General features: G+C 41.4%; 1 protein-coding gene across 1 annotated transcript in view; it reads right to left on the bottom strand.

The window, feature by feature from the left end:
* Nucleotides 1-330: 330 nt before the first annotated feature.
* ALPK1 (alpha kinase 1) overlaps nt 331-15963 on the bottom strand; it is an 84961-nt gene continuing 69328 nt past the window's right edge. The window contains exons 12-16 of the mRNA XM_030564711.1: nt 8597-9790; nt 6799-6952; nt 5042-5204; nt 1907-2093; nt 331-1114 (exon numbers count right to left, since the gene is read on the bottom strand). Coding sequence (XP_030420571.1) covers nt 915-1114; nt 1907-2093; nt 5042-5204; nt 6799-6952; nt 8597-9790 — 1898 coding nt within the window. The 3' untranslated portion in view covers nt 331-914. The remainder of the gene's footprint in view (nt 1115-1906; nt 2094-5041; nt 5205-6798; nt 6953-8596; nt 9791-15963) is intronic.

The raw sequence follows: 15963 nt of genomic DNA, 5'->3' as shown, positions 1-15963 counted from the left end.
TGAGTTTACTTGATAAAGGCAAATAGCTCCCTTCACTTCAGCGAGACTACTTGTGTGAATAAAGGTTGCAAGACTGGCCTTTAGATTTGTGGCAGGCACAGTTCCATTAGAGGCAGTTTTGTTTTTAAGACAGAACTATCAGGCCGGTAGGAAAGTCTCCTGTGAGCACATTAACACAGATGTGAGCACAGTCCAGCCATCCTTCCTCAGGCAAGGGTTCCTTTGGCTTCAACAGCAGTTCTGCCTGTATAAGGGCTGCAAGGTTTGCTCTGTGGCTAGCACAGTTAAAACTGCCATTTTACAATATAAGCAAGAAAATAGACACTCAGGTCTGAGAGAAAGAAGCTACGTTTTTATCACTTTTTGTTTCAGTAACACAGCATGTCAACACTGAAAAAAGTTTCTGAAAATCATAAACACAAGTAAACCCAAATACCTGAAATAACTATACCAGATCCTGACTACACCCTCTTCCTTAGAATAGTATCTCCTAATAGCAGCTAGGATTACAAATCCCACTGTCCTTTCTCAGGTCAAAACCCCACATTGAAGTCAAGCCCTGAGTGAAGGCTGTACTATCTTGTCTCCTTCCAGTGCTGCGATTTCTAGATGAGACTGATCATTGTAAGGACAAAGTTCTAGTGTTAGCTCATAATTTTCCTGGCCCTTGTGGGTTTGTTATACCCTTTATGGTCCTTGAATATATTTTATGTGGTTTTGTTAATTTCCACAACAAGCTGTATTCAGAAACACATGTTATCAACCTGGAACATGACCCAGATCCTTCCAACACTTAGAAATAGAAGTAATTTTACTTCTATGGCTCTGCTCTTGCAAGCAGAGTTATTTATGTGTATAAATGTGTGAGGGATCAGGTCCCATGTCAGCACCTGTCAGGCTGTCTTTGCATGAGGCTAGTTAGGTTCTGCTACGGAAGGCCTCATTAAAGAAAGATGATGGCAGATTTCATTGCACTCCACATGTTGATTATTGAAGAAATAATAAATTCCTTTTTCCCCAAAGTTGGTGGAGTGTGAGACATCTTTCCCATTAAGAGAATGAATTTGGGGGTCTGTGAGGTAGATGAGGCCTTTTCCATTACCAGTCACCCAACCTGTAGAATAAAAAATACATCTGATATAAAATGACATACAATAGTCCCTTCACTTCATTGTGTTCTGCAATTAAGCCCCACACACCCAAAGTCTGATCAATAGGTGGAATTCTGCTGACATCAGTGGAGTTACTCCTGATTTACCCCAGGGTAAGCAAGAGCAGAATCAGGCCCTTAACGTCTGTATTGATATGCAGGTAAGAACACAATCACAAGATGACATCAGGTCCCAATAGCATCTTGGTTTTGGCTTTACTCTGTTAAGGAAGGAGGGTACTTGAGTCAACAGCTTGCAAGGTCAGGTCCTCAGCTCTAACCAAGGAGAGCCTGTGAAGCTAAAGAGGGGGTCTATGCACGAAGGAAGCTTTCAGCCATTTGGGGGCTTGCCAATCACAGGGAAGAAGGGTGGCATTGGAACTGCTACACTGTCTTGGTGTCACCTGAAGCGCCCCCTTTGCAGAGAAGCCCCTCAGGGCCCATTTCTCTTAGCTTTAGTTTAACTTTCACATGGGTGAAGTGACACAAGGTTGCATCACATTAGGATCTGGCCCAGGAACATGATCACAGTTTCTCTCACATCAGGAAGAGAGAGAGGTTCTCCTTAAGCCGCCAGGTGTCATTTATTTCACATGCCAAAAATTATGGCCTGTTTTCTTACACAATGTGAGTCTGAGTCCTCTCTGTGCCTCCTCTTGCCTTAGTGACATTGTAAATGGTTTTGTTCTCTGTAGAGCATGCACTGCTGGAAAATGGGAAGGACACACAACAAACAGAACCAGTCATCATACACACCTTGCAAATCGACAACCACATCTGTGCCATGGGAAAACTCATAGGAGAAATGGCCAAAGGCCAAGCCATACTCTGTGGCTTTGTACTCTGTCTTTACTACTTTTGTGTTATTAGATAGTTTCACAAATTCTCCCAGAATATAGGGCTCCACGCTCACACATCCTTTTATAGATTTGCCTTCTAGTATCTGAAAGAAAACAGAATGTTGAAGGGTTAAAATAATCCCAGCTGAGATGAGAAGTCCCATAGCTCAACTATTTGAATTCTTATTTGCATTATTACTTTTCCCCACCGCACTAAAAGGAAACTGGATGTAAAGAGCCCCTGCACCGTGCCACCCATTTGTTTGTTCCCATCACAACACATCTGGAAGCAGAGCTCTCATCTAGCTAGAGAGAAGGCAGTGTCAGCACTGGAAATGTCAATTCAGCTTGGTGAGACCAGACATGGTGATCAACAAGTTCTATAGGTATCTTGCTTGTAAAACAAATGCAAAATATATTGCAAGAAAGTCAGTATAAAAAGTGGGCTAAGGAGCTGAGAAGATGGCAGACCAGCAGCTGTTCATCTTTTGCATTGGCTGTGGTTGGTTTATGTAGTTGTAGCTATATATTCAAGAGCTTGAATGTCTTAGTGCTAAAACTGCATTAGGACTTGCTAACCAGAGCTCCAGTGCAAAGCAGCACCAATGACAGCATGCTTAGCAAAAGCAGTAAAGCAAAGCTCTTTCATCCAAGGTCATTTGCATATTGCATTATAGTGCACACGTGAACCACAGAGCAGTAATTTATATTCCACACATGCAAGGACAAAAAAATAGGACATCAATACTGTATATAATAGTCAACTTGGCTATTCGTATTTGAAATGCAGAAGCCTAATAGAATGTAGTTAAATATATAAACTAGATCTATAAAAGAGAGAGGAAAAGATGGTGGCTAATGCTCTGGCCTGGTGCGCCACTCAGGTGATGCAAGAGGGTCCAGAAAGCCACTGTCTCAGGGTAGCTGCAGATTTCCCTGGAATGGAGGACTCTCCACATGGCATGTAGTCAGCTATGTAGGCTCTATGTCATCCCCTCTCATCCCCTTCGGTATGAATGGTGTGTTGGGGGCAAGTCTGGATGTGCTGCAATCTGATGATCCCCATTAAAAATCAATGCAAATTAGTGTAACTTTCAGGCTGCACTGAATGGGGACTGGCTGGACACAAGGATCTGGTCCATATTATTTAAACCATTATTTCCTACACCATCGTTATTATTAATAACTATTATTATTGATTTAAACATTTTTTAATGATCAAATGAAAAAACAAGTTCCTGCCCCAAGGAATTGACAATCTAAGGGCCACACACTGCTTGCCTGGCTCATCTGAGTAGCAAGGGCACTGGAACCTTTGTAGAAGTGGGTGGGCCAAGGCCAAAGTGGCAGAGACTACTTAAATATCCTGCAGAGTACAACCGTAACATAAATAACCCGAATACAAAATGTAGCCACATTATAATATTTAAGGTTTAATGTTAGTACAAACAAACAGACAACTTTAGCTCTAAACATGGGGACTGCATTTTTTCCCCACAGCACATGTTTCTTTTGTTAAAAAGTGCAGGGCATGGCCCTTTTATAAGTGGGAGGGCCATGGCTCTGTCTCTCCCCCACCCCATTCTGGCACCAGTGCTGAGTAGTCCCACGTAAATCAATGGGCCAATTTAAGTGAATAAACTGAGCAGAATTGTACCCTAATTCTAGTATTTCCGAGAGCACCATTATAACTATAGGCTTAATTTTAAAGAAGCATGCTAAAGGTGCAGCTACTAAAACAGCATGTGCACCTGCAGGCAAATAGGAGCCCTCATATTTCTGTGCACAAACTGGTTAGGTGCTAACACAAGTTGGGCAACTATACCTGCCAGCTGGTTAACAGAGCCCTTTCCTGCCCAAGGGACACACGTAAAGGTATGGGTTTGGTGAGCCTGGTAGGACGTACATACTTTTACAGGCACACCCATTGCACACTCTGGTGGGAATCTCTGCTTGTACGTTAGATGTTTTTTCATCTTTAAATAATCAACTTTGTTTACCAGGTAATGGCATTTGCCTCTTACGGGATCTCTGTCCAGCATTTTGGAGTGAGAACGAGCAAGCCTCCCTTTGTCAACAGACTTGGTCTAGCAAGACCAAGCTGGATATGAGTCAGCAGTGTGCCCTTGTTGCCAAGAAGGCCAATGGGATATTGGGCTGTATTAGTAGGAGCATTGCCAGCTGATCGAGGGAAGTGATTGTTTCCCTCTAGTTAGCACTAGTGAGGCTACACCTGGAGTATTGCGTCCAGTTTTGGTACCCCCACTACAGAAGGGATGTGGACAAATTTGAGATAGTCCAGCAGAGGGCAACGAAAATGACTAGGAGGCTGGGGCACATGACTTATGAGGAAAGGCTGAGGGAACTGGGGTTATTTAGTCTGCAGAAGAGAAGAGTGAGTGGAGATTTGATAGCAGCCTTCAACTACCTGAAAGGGGGTTCCAAAGAGGATGGAGCTAGGTTGTTCTCAGTGGTAGCAGATGATAGAACAAGAAGCAATGGTCTCAAGTTGCAGTGGGGGCAGTCTAGGTTGGATATAAGGAAACACTATTTCAGTAGGAGGGTAGTGAAGCACTGGAATGGGTTACATAGGGAGGTGGTGGAATCTCCTTCCTTAGAGGTTTTTAAGGCCTGGCCTGACAAAGTTCTGGCTGGGATGATTTACTTGGTGTTGGTCCTGCTTTGACTAGATGACTTCTGAGGTCTTTTCCAACCCTAATATTCTGTGATTCTAAGGCTCAGACTGGTGTTCTAAAAACAGCCATGTAGACAGTGCTTTGATGTTACGGCTTGAGCTCAGACTCTGAAACCTATGGAGAGGCTATTTATCCTTAGCCATGAGGCTCACTCCCGCTTGCTCCAAAATGCTGTGTTTACATATCCACTGTGTATGGGACACAAGTGGTTTATAACAAATATTATTGTTCTGCAGAGATCTTGTAACTTTCCTCATTTTATACCCATTATTCTACAGGAGAAATATTCTCTGATCATTTCCTGCTGGCTTCTGTAAATTCCCTGCTTCAGTTGATTTCAGTTCAGGACTTCTTACCAGGAGTATTGCAGAGGGGATGTAAAAGATTTGTGTAGGGATCTTTTGCTCATACAGCCTTTTGTTGAATTCTGTCACGTAGTACTGGGCAGTCATTTGTCGCTCCACATCAATGAAATGGTTAAGAAGCCCCTTTTCTTCTTTATACTCTTTCCCAACATACCTACATGGTAAAAACAAACACACAGACTAGCCATTTCCTCAGGCACATAGCAGTAAGGGAAATCCTCACTGGGATGCAAATCATCACCGCAAATCCACTTTGTTGTTCAAGGGCAAAGCTATTTATTGGTAACTTATTTAAAATGACAAGTGAAATCTGGTCTTGTACCTCTTGATGGAATAAGAGAAGTTAGCTCTGAAAGATCTTAGTCTTAAGGTGAGAATTTCAAAAGTGTGTAAATGAATTAGGCATCTGGAGCATAGGCACCTTTGAAAATCCCACCATGCTCCCTAATAACTATACATCACATTTATTCATGGTCCAAAATCCACATTTCCCTCTCCCAAGCAGCAAGCACTGCCTCTAGGTGCTGAGGCCTAGGTGAATTGAGCTGGTGGACTTATTCCAGTTCTTAGGGGCAGAGGTGTCCATTTCTCAACGCCACTACACAGAATAAAATGTTATCCATCTCTCAGACATGCTATGCTCTGCCCCGCCCAGCTCTCTCCTTATCTTCCTGAGAACAAGACAGCTAGGCCCAGATTTTTAAAGCCATTTAGGTGTTGCTGCGCTCAGCATTGCAATGCCTAACTGATCTAGGAGCCTAAATCTTACTTTCAAAAGTGATTTAGACACTTGGGAACCAAAATCTCTGACTGCAAATGGGATTTAGGCTCCCACCTGTCTAAATCATTTTTGAAAAAAATCAGACTTAGGCATTGCAACACTGAGCAGAGCAAGGCCTAAATACTTTAAAAAATCTGGACCATAGTGCACAAGGAGTTTCAGACCTCCACTTCAGGCAGAGGTCAATACTGGTAGTTAATATTGTGCCCATGAACAAACTCTACTTACATTTGTATTAAAACACAACAATATTGCACGCTCTACTGTGTGCCTAGTTTACATACAAGCTTGCACTGAAATCACTAAATTGGTTTTAATTTGACTATTTTCCTCTTTTATGCAAATCTGTGTGTGGATACTCTCATTTCAGATTAAGATTGTTGTATCCGGAATATATTTAAATCAGAAATAGGAAACCCTTAATCCACAAGGAGAGAATTTGAAACAACAAAAGGTGTGAAATAAAATCCATTTACTGACTCTGTGCAGGTTTGTGTGTAGCCAAGTCCAGGGCATAATAGGAAAATGGACAGTAAATGTAACACAGTGTCAGATAACATAGAAAACAGTAATGAAACAATTGGTTCTTTTTAAATATCTGTCCCTATGGAAAGGCCGTAACTTCAGAATCAAACTGGGTAACAAGAATATCCAGAGCTATAATAGTGAGGATCAAATAGCCAGGAGCTTTGGAAGGGCTATAAAACCCTTTTGATTCAGGATATTTGCCAACTCTTAACTAATGGAGATTAGGAAGAAACTTTCCCTGGGAGCATGTTATCTCATAACACCCCTATAACAGTGGGGTTTCTTGCACCTTTTTCTGAAGCACCTGGCACTGTTAGAGACAGGACACTGGACTAGCTGGATCTTGGGTCTGATCCAGTATGGCAGTTGCTATGTTCCTACGTGTGCAGAATTAGCCCTGATTAAAATTTCACTTCAGCAATTTGTGCTTGATCAATACCTTCCCAAAGTTTCTTCTTGATGCAGAAAGTGTATCCAAAATGCATTCCTTTGTTTGCCTTCCTTCGCCACGCTCAGGTAGTCTCCAATATACACAGCTGTTTCCTGGCCTGTCCACAGCCCAGATTTCTTAGAGTATTTCAGAAGAAGAGCAGCTACCAAAAAAAAAAAAACCCCACAAATGAAACTGACAGCTTCTTTAGCAAGGTTGTTCCATACCAGTAACCAAGGATGAAACCTAAGAGCTATCAGTTTTTTCTGTTGGGATTGATGTCCATGCCCAGACAAAGTTTCAAAGCTCTGCTATCTTGTCACACTCAACTATCACAGTGCAGTATTGAAACAGCATCATTTGAAGAAGCTCATCCGTAAGTGGAAATGTATCAGATAGCTAGGTAAAATGCATTGCTTTGGCAGGAAACACTGTAGGGCTACTTTGGGGCAGCAGAGCTTTCCTGCACCTGTCTTGTACACTAATAAAAGTTTAAATGATAAAGGCGTCCTGCAGAAAAACTAATAGCGAGTAGAGAACACAAAATATCTATAGGAAGAATCAAATGCATTTTACTCTTGCTCTGTAATGCCCCTGCTATGAGCCAGTCACAAGCCTCTAGCACATATATAAACTTGAATACCACGAAATTGTGTGGCACTGGACATTTATACTGATAAGACTATCTAGATTTAGACTAGTTAATGCTAACACAAATTTGGAAGGGATATAAAACCTTCAGGGTTAAAACCAATCTACTGCTAGGCTTAGGAGGACATCTTCATGTGGAGGCAGATTATTCCACATTTGCCCACTGCGGGGCTCTTACACCTTCCTCTGAAGCAGCTGGGGCCAGCACTGTCAGAGAGTGAATACTGTACTAGATAGACCATGGCACTTAGAGCTGGGCAGGAAATGATTCTACAAGAATTTTCAAGATTTCAAATAATTTTCCCATCACAAATTGAAATAACTTTCACAAACTGAACTTCTGAATTTTTTTTTTTCAGATCAGGTCAATCAAAATGTTTCATCAAAACCTACCCTCTTCAGATTAGAGCCTCAACCGCGTCAGTTGTGCTTGTTTATTAACTTTGTGAGGTAGCAGACAGAGCGCCTAGACTCACAGATTGAGAACAGAGTTTTATTGAAATTAACAAAATATAAAACTCACAAGGACTTTAAGACAATTTAAAAATAATTGAGAGATTTCGGCAGCAGGTGCAGTCTGACTTCGTTTGGTTAACAGATGAAAGGAAAAAACTGGATGTGATATTAAGCAAAATAGCAAACTAAGCCAAAATGTTGTTCCGCCCTGGCTTGGTTGTTTTTTCATTTAAATCTAAATATTTTGAAAAATGAAGAGGGCCTAAAAATATCCAGACCCTTGAGATCTGTATGATCCTAGTAAGTAGTACAGACCTGATTCTGCAGCCTTTACTCATATATAGTTTCATAGATGTTTAAGACCAGAAAGGACCAGTCCCTACTCTCCTCTAAATTATTGGCATAAGACAAAATGAGAATCAAACATGTGACCCTCAGTTTACAAGGGCAATGCTCTAACCTCTGAATTATATGGCCAATGCACAAACACATATGAATAAGAATTGCAAGATCAGACCCTAGATTTCTATCTGCTGCTTCTATCTATCTTTGAGGGTTTTATACCTTGTTCATCATCATAGTAAGAGTGCTGGCCTGCATGTAGTACAAAATCCTTCAAAGGTTAGCTCTTACCTCCGTATAGCTATGTTTGGGACCACGATGGCACAGAACATACACACACAGGGGAGATGTTACTTACAGTATGCTTTGTGGAGTTTTCTAGCCTTAAATATTCCAGTAGTCTGCAGTCTCTGCACTAGCCAGCTATGCTTAACACCTGATAAGAGCTTCTCATAATCAGCATCCTCTAGAAAGCGAGCTTTTAGGATTTGTTCTTTGGTTCTCCCAGGCACAAAGACAAAAGAGCTCCCACTGGAGTTCAGAAAAGATGGACTCTCTAGTTCAGAGAAACTGCTGGAAAACTGAGCTGATTTGTACCATAATTTCAGAGAGGAGCTTGAGCTGTGGCTGCTGTTCGGAATGTTCCTGTACTTTTCCCCTTCATCTTCCTCTGCGGTAGCACAGTCATTGAAGTCGTCAGCTTCTGGCTTCTTCCTCCCTGATGGTGAAACTCTGATCCCAACCCTGTGGCTAAGTTGAGGCCTTGGAGCATTCGTGGCAGGTGAGTTGTTTACTGAGCTCCTGCTATTGCTGAAAGCAAACTCCCATTCATCTTCTGTATCTGCCTGGGTGTCAACTTCAGGCATTTCGAAAGACTCATTTCCAGCCATTTCAGCAGAAGATTTATTAATCCAGTTAAATACAAAGGAATCACTTGCTATTTTTGGCTTGTTGCTTATAGATGTAGTAGTAGCTACCTTACCTATAAGTACATGAGGCTCGACTGACAGATCCTCTGTATTGTCTACAGTATCTCCTTCTGGGTCAATCCACACATAATTATTTCTAGATAATGGCTCTGTGACTTTTTCATACCTTTCAGCATCTATTACATTTCCTTCCACTATACTGTGCTGAGCAGGGCTGTGAATAACACTGAAGTCTCTATTGCTGTCCTTGGTTCTGGACTCAATCATTTCAAAGGATTCTAATTCTGCCAGGGAAGAGGAAATCGTCTCCCTCCTGGGTCTGTTGGGACCAGAACAATGGGCACCCTTTATGTCCATGAAGGAAATAGCATTGTTCCTGAAGTCTATACTACTGGCATCCCCTGCATTCTGTTCTGAGGCATCCCTTTCAGGTTCTGTCCCCTGCAAGAGCCCTTCCCTGGAAGCTGAGGACGCATCTGCTAATCTATTAGCAAAGAGCATATTTTTCTTTAATGAATGCCGAGAAGGACCTGAACAGCCACTCTGTGACTCTTGAAGAGAGAGATGATGAGTTTGGAAGGACAATGAGTGCAGGCTGCCAGCTTGAACATTTTCCTCAGTAGATTTGGTTGAGGCTGTGCAACACTGCTCATCCACTGAGCCCTCTTCCCTTGGTTGCCAATCGCTGGGCATCTTATTGCTAGCATTACAGTCTAGCTCCTCCCAGCTAGCAGAGGAACTTGATTTTGACAACTTGCTCCAAGACTTCAAAGAACTAGTGGTTTGACTCCTGCTTGGCAAACTGCTGAAAATGCCATCTTCATCATTGGTAACTTTGTCTGATGTCTTTCTCTTCATTTCTTCTTCAAGGGAGACATTCATTACATTAGAACTAATCCATCTCCTTTGGCCACTGAGTCTCTCACGACTTCTTCTTGAGTTTTGTGAATCAGAGATTTTGGCACTGTACTTGCCACAGTGTAATTTTTCTTCGGTGGTACACATGGTGTCTACATTTTTAGTTTCAGTTTTTAAGGCAGTGATGCAAGCTCCCACTTTGGCTTCTCTGTGCCTGGTTTCCTGGCTCCTGCAAGTACTTTCAAACACTTCACTTACTGACCTATGGTGCTGCGAATGCACTTCAAGGAGTTTCTCAAAATTCACCTCACCACGCAAGATAGGCTTTTCCGCTCCACCTTTGTAACTATCAGGAACATAAGACCTGGCATCTGAATTAGAGAAGCTTTGTACTTCTAAATGCTCCTTGACAGACATGATCAAAGACATGATCTCTTTGGCAAGTGTTTCTTTGTCTTGATCCTCTGTAAAAGGTGAAGTGCTGTAAGTGTACAGTTTCTCCATGGCTTCACTACATAGCTGTCTCACCTCACAGAGTTTCTTGCTCTCCCCGTAGAGTCGCCGATGAACTGTTGTAAGGCAGAAAGCTGCTTTAATAAAACTATGAAGCTCCTGCCTGCTAGTGACAGGGTCATTTTCTTTCTTGGTGAGAAGACCAATTTGAAAGGATTCCTTAGCTTCAGACAAATAGAACTTTTTCTTCTCTGGAGGACATTCTGTGGAGTAACTATAGGACAATAAGCATGTGCCACGGATATTCTGAAAAGGAAAAAGGATGAGAAGTCAATGAATTAGAAATCTGGAATTCTGTTCCAAAGAAAAAGAAAAAAGTGCTATTTCTTCATGCATTTCAAGGCACAGATACCAGCTGTTACAGCTCGTTTCTGCATTTCTAGGAAATGATGTAAGGATTTTCTCATCTCTCTGATTATGCTCCTTTATTCTAAATTTGCTTAGAGTTGCAGGAGGGTGAGGTATTAACTTGCAAAGCATCATCACTCTGGGGGATCTGTCTCGCCGTCTGTCTTTCTCCCTTTGTGGTTTTAGATAGGAGTTCTGGGAGGGGTGCACCATCCTACCCAAGTCCCAGATGTGAACTGAAATCATACTCACCACCGCTGTGAGCACAAAAAGCGGAGTGTACTGGCTGAAGGCTGCTGCCAGCTTGCAGGCTTCAGCAGCTGACAATAAGCGATGGTCAAACTCTTGGAGAAGGCTCTGTTAAAACAGCAAGATAAAAATTCCTTTATACACTACGTCATCTTTGTAATGTCACATTCTTGGTGGTGGAAAAAGGCAAGTAACAGTTATAGGGTATGTCAACACTGCAATGTAAGTCCAAGGTTAGTAGATTTTGAGTTAGCAGAGCATGGATTTGTTAACACAGAGCTTGAGTCTCTACATTCATTTATAACCCTAGGTCAGGAATTGTTGAACGCTGGGTCCCAACCTGAGGCTGGAGCATCTACACTGCATTATGCTAGCCTGAATCCAACCACCCATATCCCAGATTTCCTAGCACCCTCCCAAAATGTGGCTGCTCTAGCCCTTTATTCCTGTTGCAGTGTGGAAAAACTTGACTGTTCAGAGGACAAAGAAAGTCAGCTCATGGGATACTTTTGGTGAACTCCAGGAGCATGGATCTAGTTGGGCTGTGTCTACACAGCAAAACAATAGAGTTTGAACCCTCGGTCGTGGCTTGACTCGGGCTCAGACCTTCCACCCTCCTGGGGTCCTGGGACCCTGGGTCTGAGCCCTAGGTTACAGTGATTTTTGTGTGGACAGAAGCGGGGTTAGGCTTGAGTCTGAGTTTGAATCTTGGGCTTCTATTGCAGTGTAGACATACTCACAGAGACTTGACTGTATAATGAGGGTAACAGTAGTGTGGTGGGAAATAGCTGGAAGGGGAGAGTCTGATCTTGGTTAACCTGGTGTAACCCAGCCTAATTCCATTGAAATTAGTGGGACTGATCTGACTGCAGAGCCCAGCGGCATCTGCTGAGAACATGAGTCATAATTTGGCCTTATGCAATGAAATGTTACAGCTTGATTGTTAAAATAAATCAGGTAAAGCGGTAAACTGAGGATTCCTATAACTACGTTAAATTGGCTATGGATTTTATAGTAGTCATTTTATGTCAAACAGAAATTAAGTTACATATCTAACCAGAAAATGGGAAGATACTAAATATAGACAATGCACATGAATTAAATTACCCTGGGAACCTTAACTTCTGCATATCCTGATTTTTCTGACTAACTGTGCAGCCTTACTGTTTACATTAACGTAGTTCAACAGCAATTTTGTCTGAGCAATGGCTGATTTTGGACCACAGGACTTGGCACACTGTGGAAGAAAATTGAAGTCCCGGTTTGTTTTGATGCAATGCTATGTTCAGATTGCACTTCTAGTATAGAGGGAAACTGACTTCTCCTCTCAAGTTCTGTGAAATAAATGACTTCATTATAGGACAAATCCTGAGATGTACTGAACATCACCCACTCCCTATGGGTCGAATCCTGACATCCTTAATAAGTTAAAACACAATCATTACTCAGGCAAATTGCCATTGATTTCGTGAAGATCAGGACTCAGTCAGGACAGAGCATGGACCTTAGAATTTGATTAGCTGAATCCACTGGGTTTTGCAGATGCTCAACACCTCTCAAGTTTTGAGTCCATAAGAGGCTTCTACTATAATGAGTCTTGGGCTACTGGCAGAGCAAGATACTAGATCATCTACACCAATGGTTTGATCTGTACCATTTCCGGTGTCCCAGAGACTCTCCCCATTCACCCTTCCCATCACATTTGAAGTTTTAACATGTGTCTAATTTTGGTCTTAACAATGTTCACAGTGTTAATTCAATTTGTCCTGGAGGGAAATGACACTCACTTTGTGTCTAGGCGAGATAACGAACTCTTTGGCTGGCGTTATGAAGCTTCCCCAAGCACTCAGTGTAAGGACAAGAGTAGGAAGTTTGACTGCACTTGGTGCAACTAAATAAGGATCAGCAAGAGACTTCTAATACATTAATATTTACCAGGTCAACTTGAGAGTTGTTTTTAAAACTATTATAATCTTTCTCACTCATGGAAACAAAGATGTCAGCCAAAATACCCAGTGATGTAGCAATTCCCTGAAAAATAAAAAAAAAAAAGTGTTTTTTCCATTTTATTTTCTATTTTTGCTGGTGCTGTACAAGACACAAAGATAAAGACAGTGCCTTGCCATCTACAAGACACACAGAGAAGAGAGGACACATGGGGAAATCTAGAGCAGGAAACAAGTTAGCTGGATTTTGTTTCTTGGATTATTATAAATGTGCAGGCATTGAGGAAAGAACAAGGGATGGTGTAAGTCTGTGTGACTCCACTAAACTGAATCCATTTACACCAACTACGGATTTAGCTCTGTATTTTAGGAGGGATCTGAATGAGGATTGGAATTTTGTTACATTCTTCCTTCCTATTTCCTCTAACCTGTCAGCTTTTAAGGTGTGACAAATACAGCACAGCATCATGTGACACAACATAGGAATATCTTCAGATTAAATGCTACATTAAATCCTGACTAAACAGATTTTGGAAAACAGGTTCTTAATCTATTTAGGCTCAGTTTTAACACTCTACTACCTTTTTCTGCACACCAATAATTTAGAACTGATCCGTATCTCTCAAACTATTTGTGAGACACGAGGTAAAATTGTCTAGACAAGCACCACATCAAATGCAATCAACGTACAGTTCTGCTGATAGAGCCACTGATGAGGTAATGTTGCCCTGAACTATTTTATGAAGCACTTAACCCACCCCCCAACAGATTTTGACAAAAAGGCAGGTGCTCTAGTTAATAATGATTTAAATCTGGGGGTTGGAATGTGCAATTTTAAATAGGGGTCAGTGAATCACAAGAATTTGTAATGTCATGAAGATAGGTGCATTTGCCTCTTGTGTCCTTCCAAAACAGGACAATTGTTCACTATTCCCAAACAGTATGCCAGACAACAGATTACCTTAACATGCAGTTAGTACAGCTAAATCATTCTATTACATGTTGCCCCTTTGTCTTCTTAAATATCTGTACAATTCCCTGCACACCTCTGCTTTCATATAAATATTTCTGAGAAAGGTTCAAGCTACAAAACTTTGGTCCAGAGTTTTAAGCAATTAAGTTTAGGGAGTTTGGGACCTGGAATTTTGGTGTGGTCAATTATAAAGATAGGACTGGTTTACACAATTCAGCTCCAGATTCCAAACATCCTAAAGCATGGAGGTGTTACAAAGATCTGGGCTATTTGCAAAGTTAATAACAAAATATATGAAGGATGGTCATAGGACCTATGATGGTTAGGACACTAACGTCAGACTGAGTAGACCAAGCTTCAATTCTCTGATCCGCCACAGACTTCCTGTATGACTCTGTGCAAGTCACTTACTCCCTCTGTGCCTCAGTTCCCCATCTGTAAAATGGGAATAATAGCATTTCTCTACCTCATGGGGGTGTTATGAGGATGAATATATTAAACACTGTAAGCCACTCAGGTACTCTGATGATGGGGACTATGTAACTACCAAGATAGATAGATATTCAGACCCTGGTTTGAAGACTCCTGACGCTCAGGAATGTTTGGTTCCAATGTAATGGTTAAGGCCCCTTCCTAAAAGTATAATAATGGCTGCATCTTGGTATTAGCCTGTCACTCAGTCAGAGAACTACATTGCATCATCTCATTTGATCATTTACTTCTGGTGACGGTAATGAATGAAAATGATCGCTTTATTTCTTTGCAGAAAACAAAACAAAGCTCAAGACATGCTGGTTTAGAAATAAGTGCGAGCACATGCATGTAAAAATAAATCAAGTGTAGTGTAATGCTCAGCTAGAACATTTGCCCCACGTTTTAACCTTGACTGAAATTGATTACATCCAGAAAGAATAAAACCAGGACATATGACTGAGGGAAATACAATGGATTCTGGACTCAATGTGGAATTAGTAAGAGAATTCAGGGTGAAAAAAACACTAACCTTTTTATCTGGCTGAGGCAGTTTGAAATAGCCTACAATTGAAGCCCAAATCAGCTCCGCTGCCTCATACCACATTCCTGAAATAAAGCAGAGAAATGATCAATAAGCAGACTGCTTCTTTAAGTTACAACATTGTTCTATATTGTTTTAAAGCAGATGAATTTATTTCACCTATCCTGAGCTGGGAGATTTCAAGATTGTATAAAACCATTCTATGACAACTTAGTTACATCATTACATTTATTAATCTCATATTGCTTTGGTTTATTCATAAATGTAAATGTTATGCTTGTGAAAGATCCTAGATTAGCAGTCATGAAAATGGAAATTCACTCAGAAGGCACAGCATGGCATTAGGCTGGCTATGCTATCAGCCAACCAAGAGCAGAGCTTCCCTATAGCAGCTCTTTGCACCACCAACCTGGGGACTTCTTGCCTCTGCCCAGGGAATTTTTCAGGACAGCTCTATGGGAGTAAGCTACCCGCTGGTTTCATTCAGGAAAGAATGTTGAAACAGGGGGAATAGTTTGAATATTAAAACTAACAAAAGAAACAGCATTGGTGAGCGCTTATCTTCTGGCTGTCTCAGCAACAGACTGACGATTTGTAAATTACATTTGTTTGATAAATGGGCTCTTGCTAGCTGTAAGTGTTTTCTGTCTCAGCCAGTGGTGAGTAGAGCTAATTTTCTATGGCTTTCTCTGTCAGAGAAACCAGGGGAACATTTTAGATAAGCCATGTCTTTACTTAAGACAGGAATTTCTTTTTAGTAAGTTGTGAACATGGGAAATGTCTTAAATGCTTAAATGGTGAAATCACTGCATGGAAAAATGTCTGGCTGCAGAGTGTGATCTTACCAAGCTTTTGCAGAATCTGTCCTCTGATCTGTATACAGACTGACTGAAC

This window comes from Gopherus evgoodei, chromosome 5, assembly GCF_007399415.2.
Source record: "Gopherus evgoodei ecotype Sinaloan lineage chromosome 5, rGopEvg1_v1.p, whole genome shotgun sequence".
In the NCBI taxonomy this organism is placed as follows: Eukaryota; Metazoa; Chordata; order Testudines; family Testudinidae; genus Gopherus; species Gopherus evgoodei.
The sequence above is the reverse complement of the archived record's forward strand: the minus strand, read 5'-3'. Positions and strand labels throughout refer to the sequence as shown.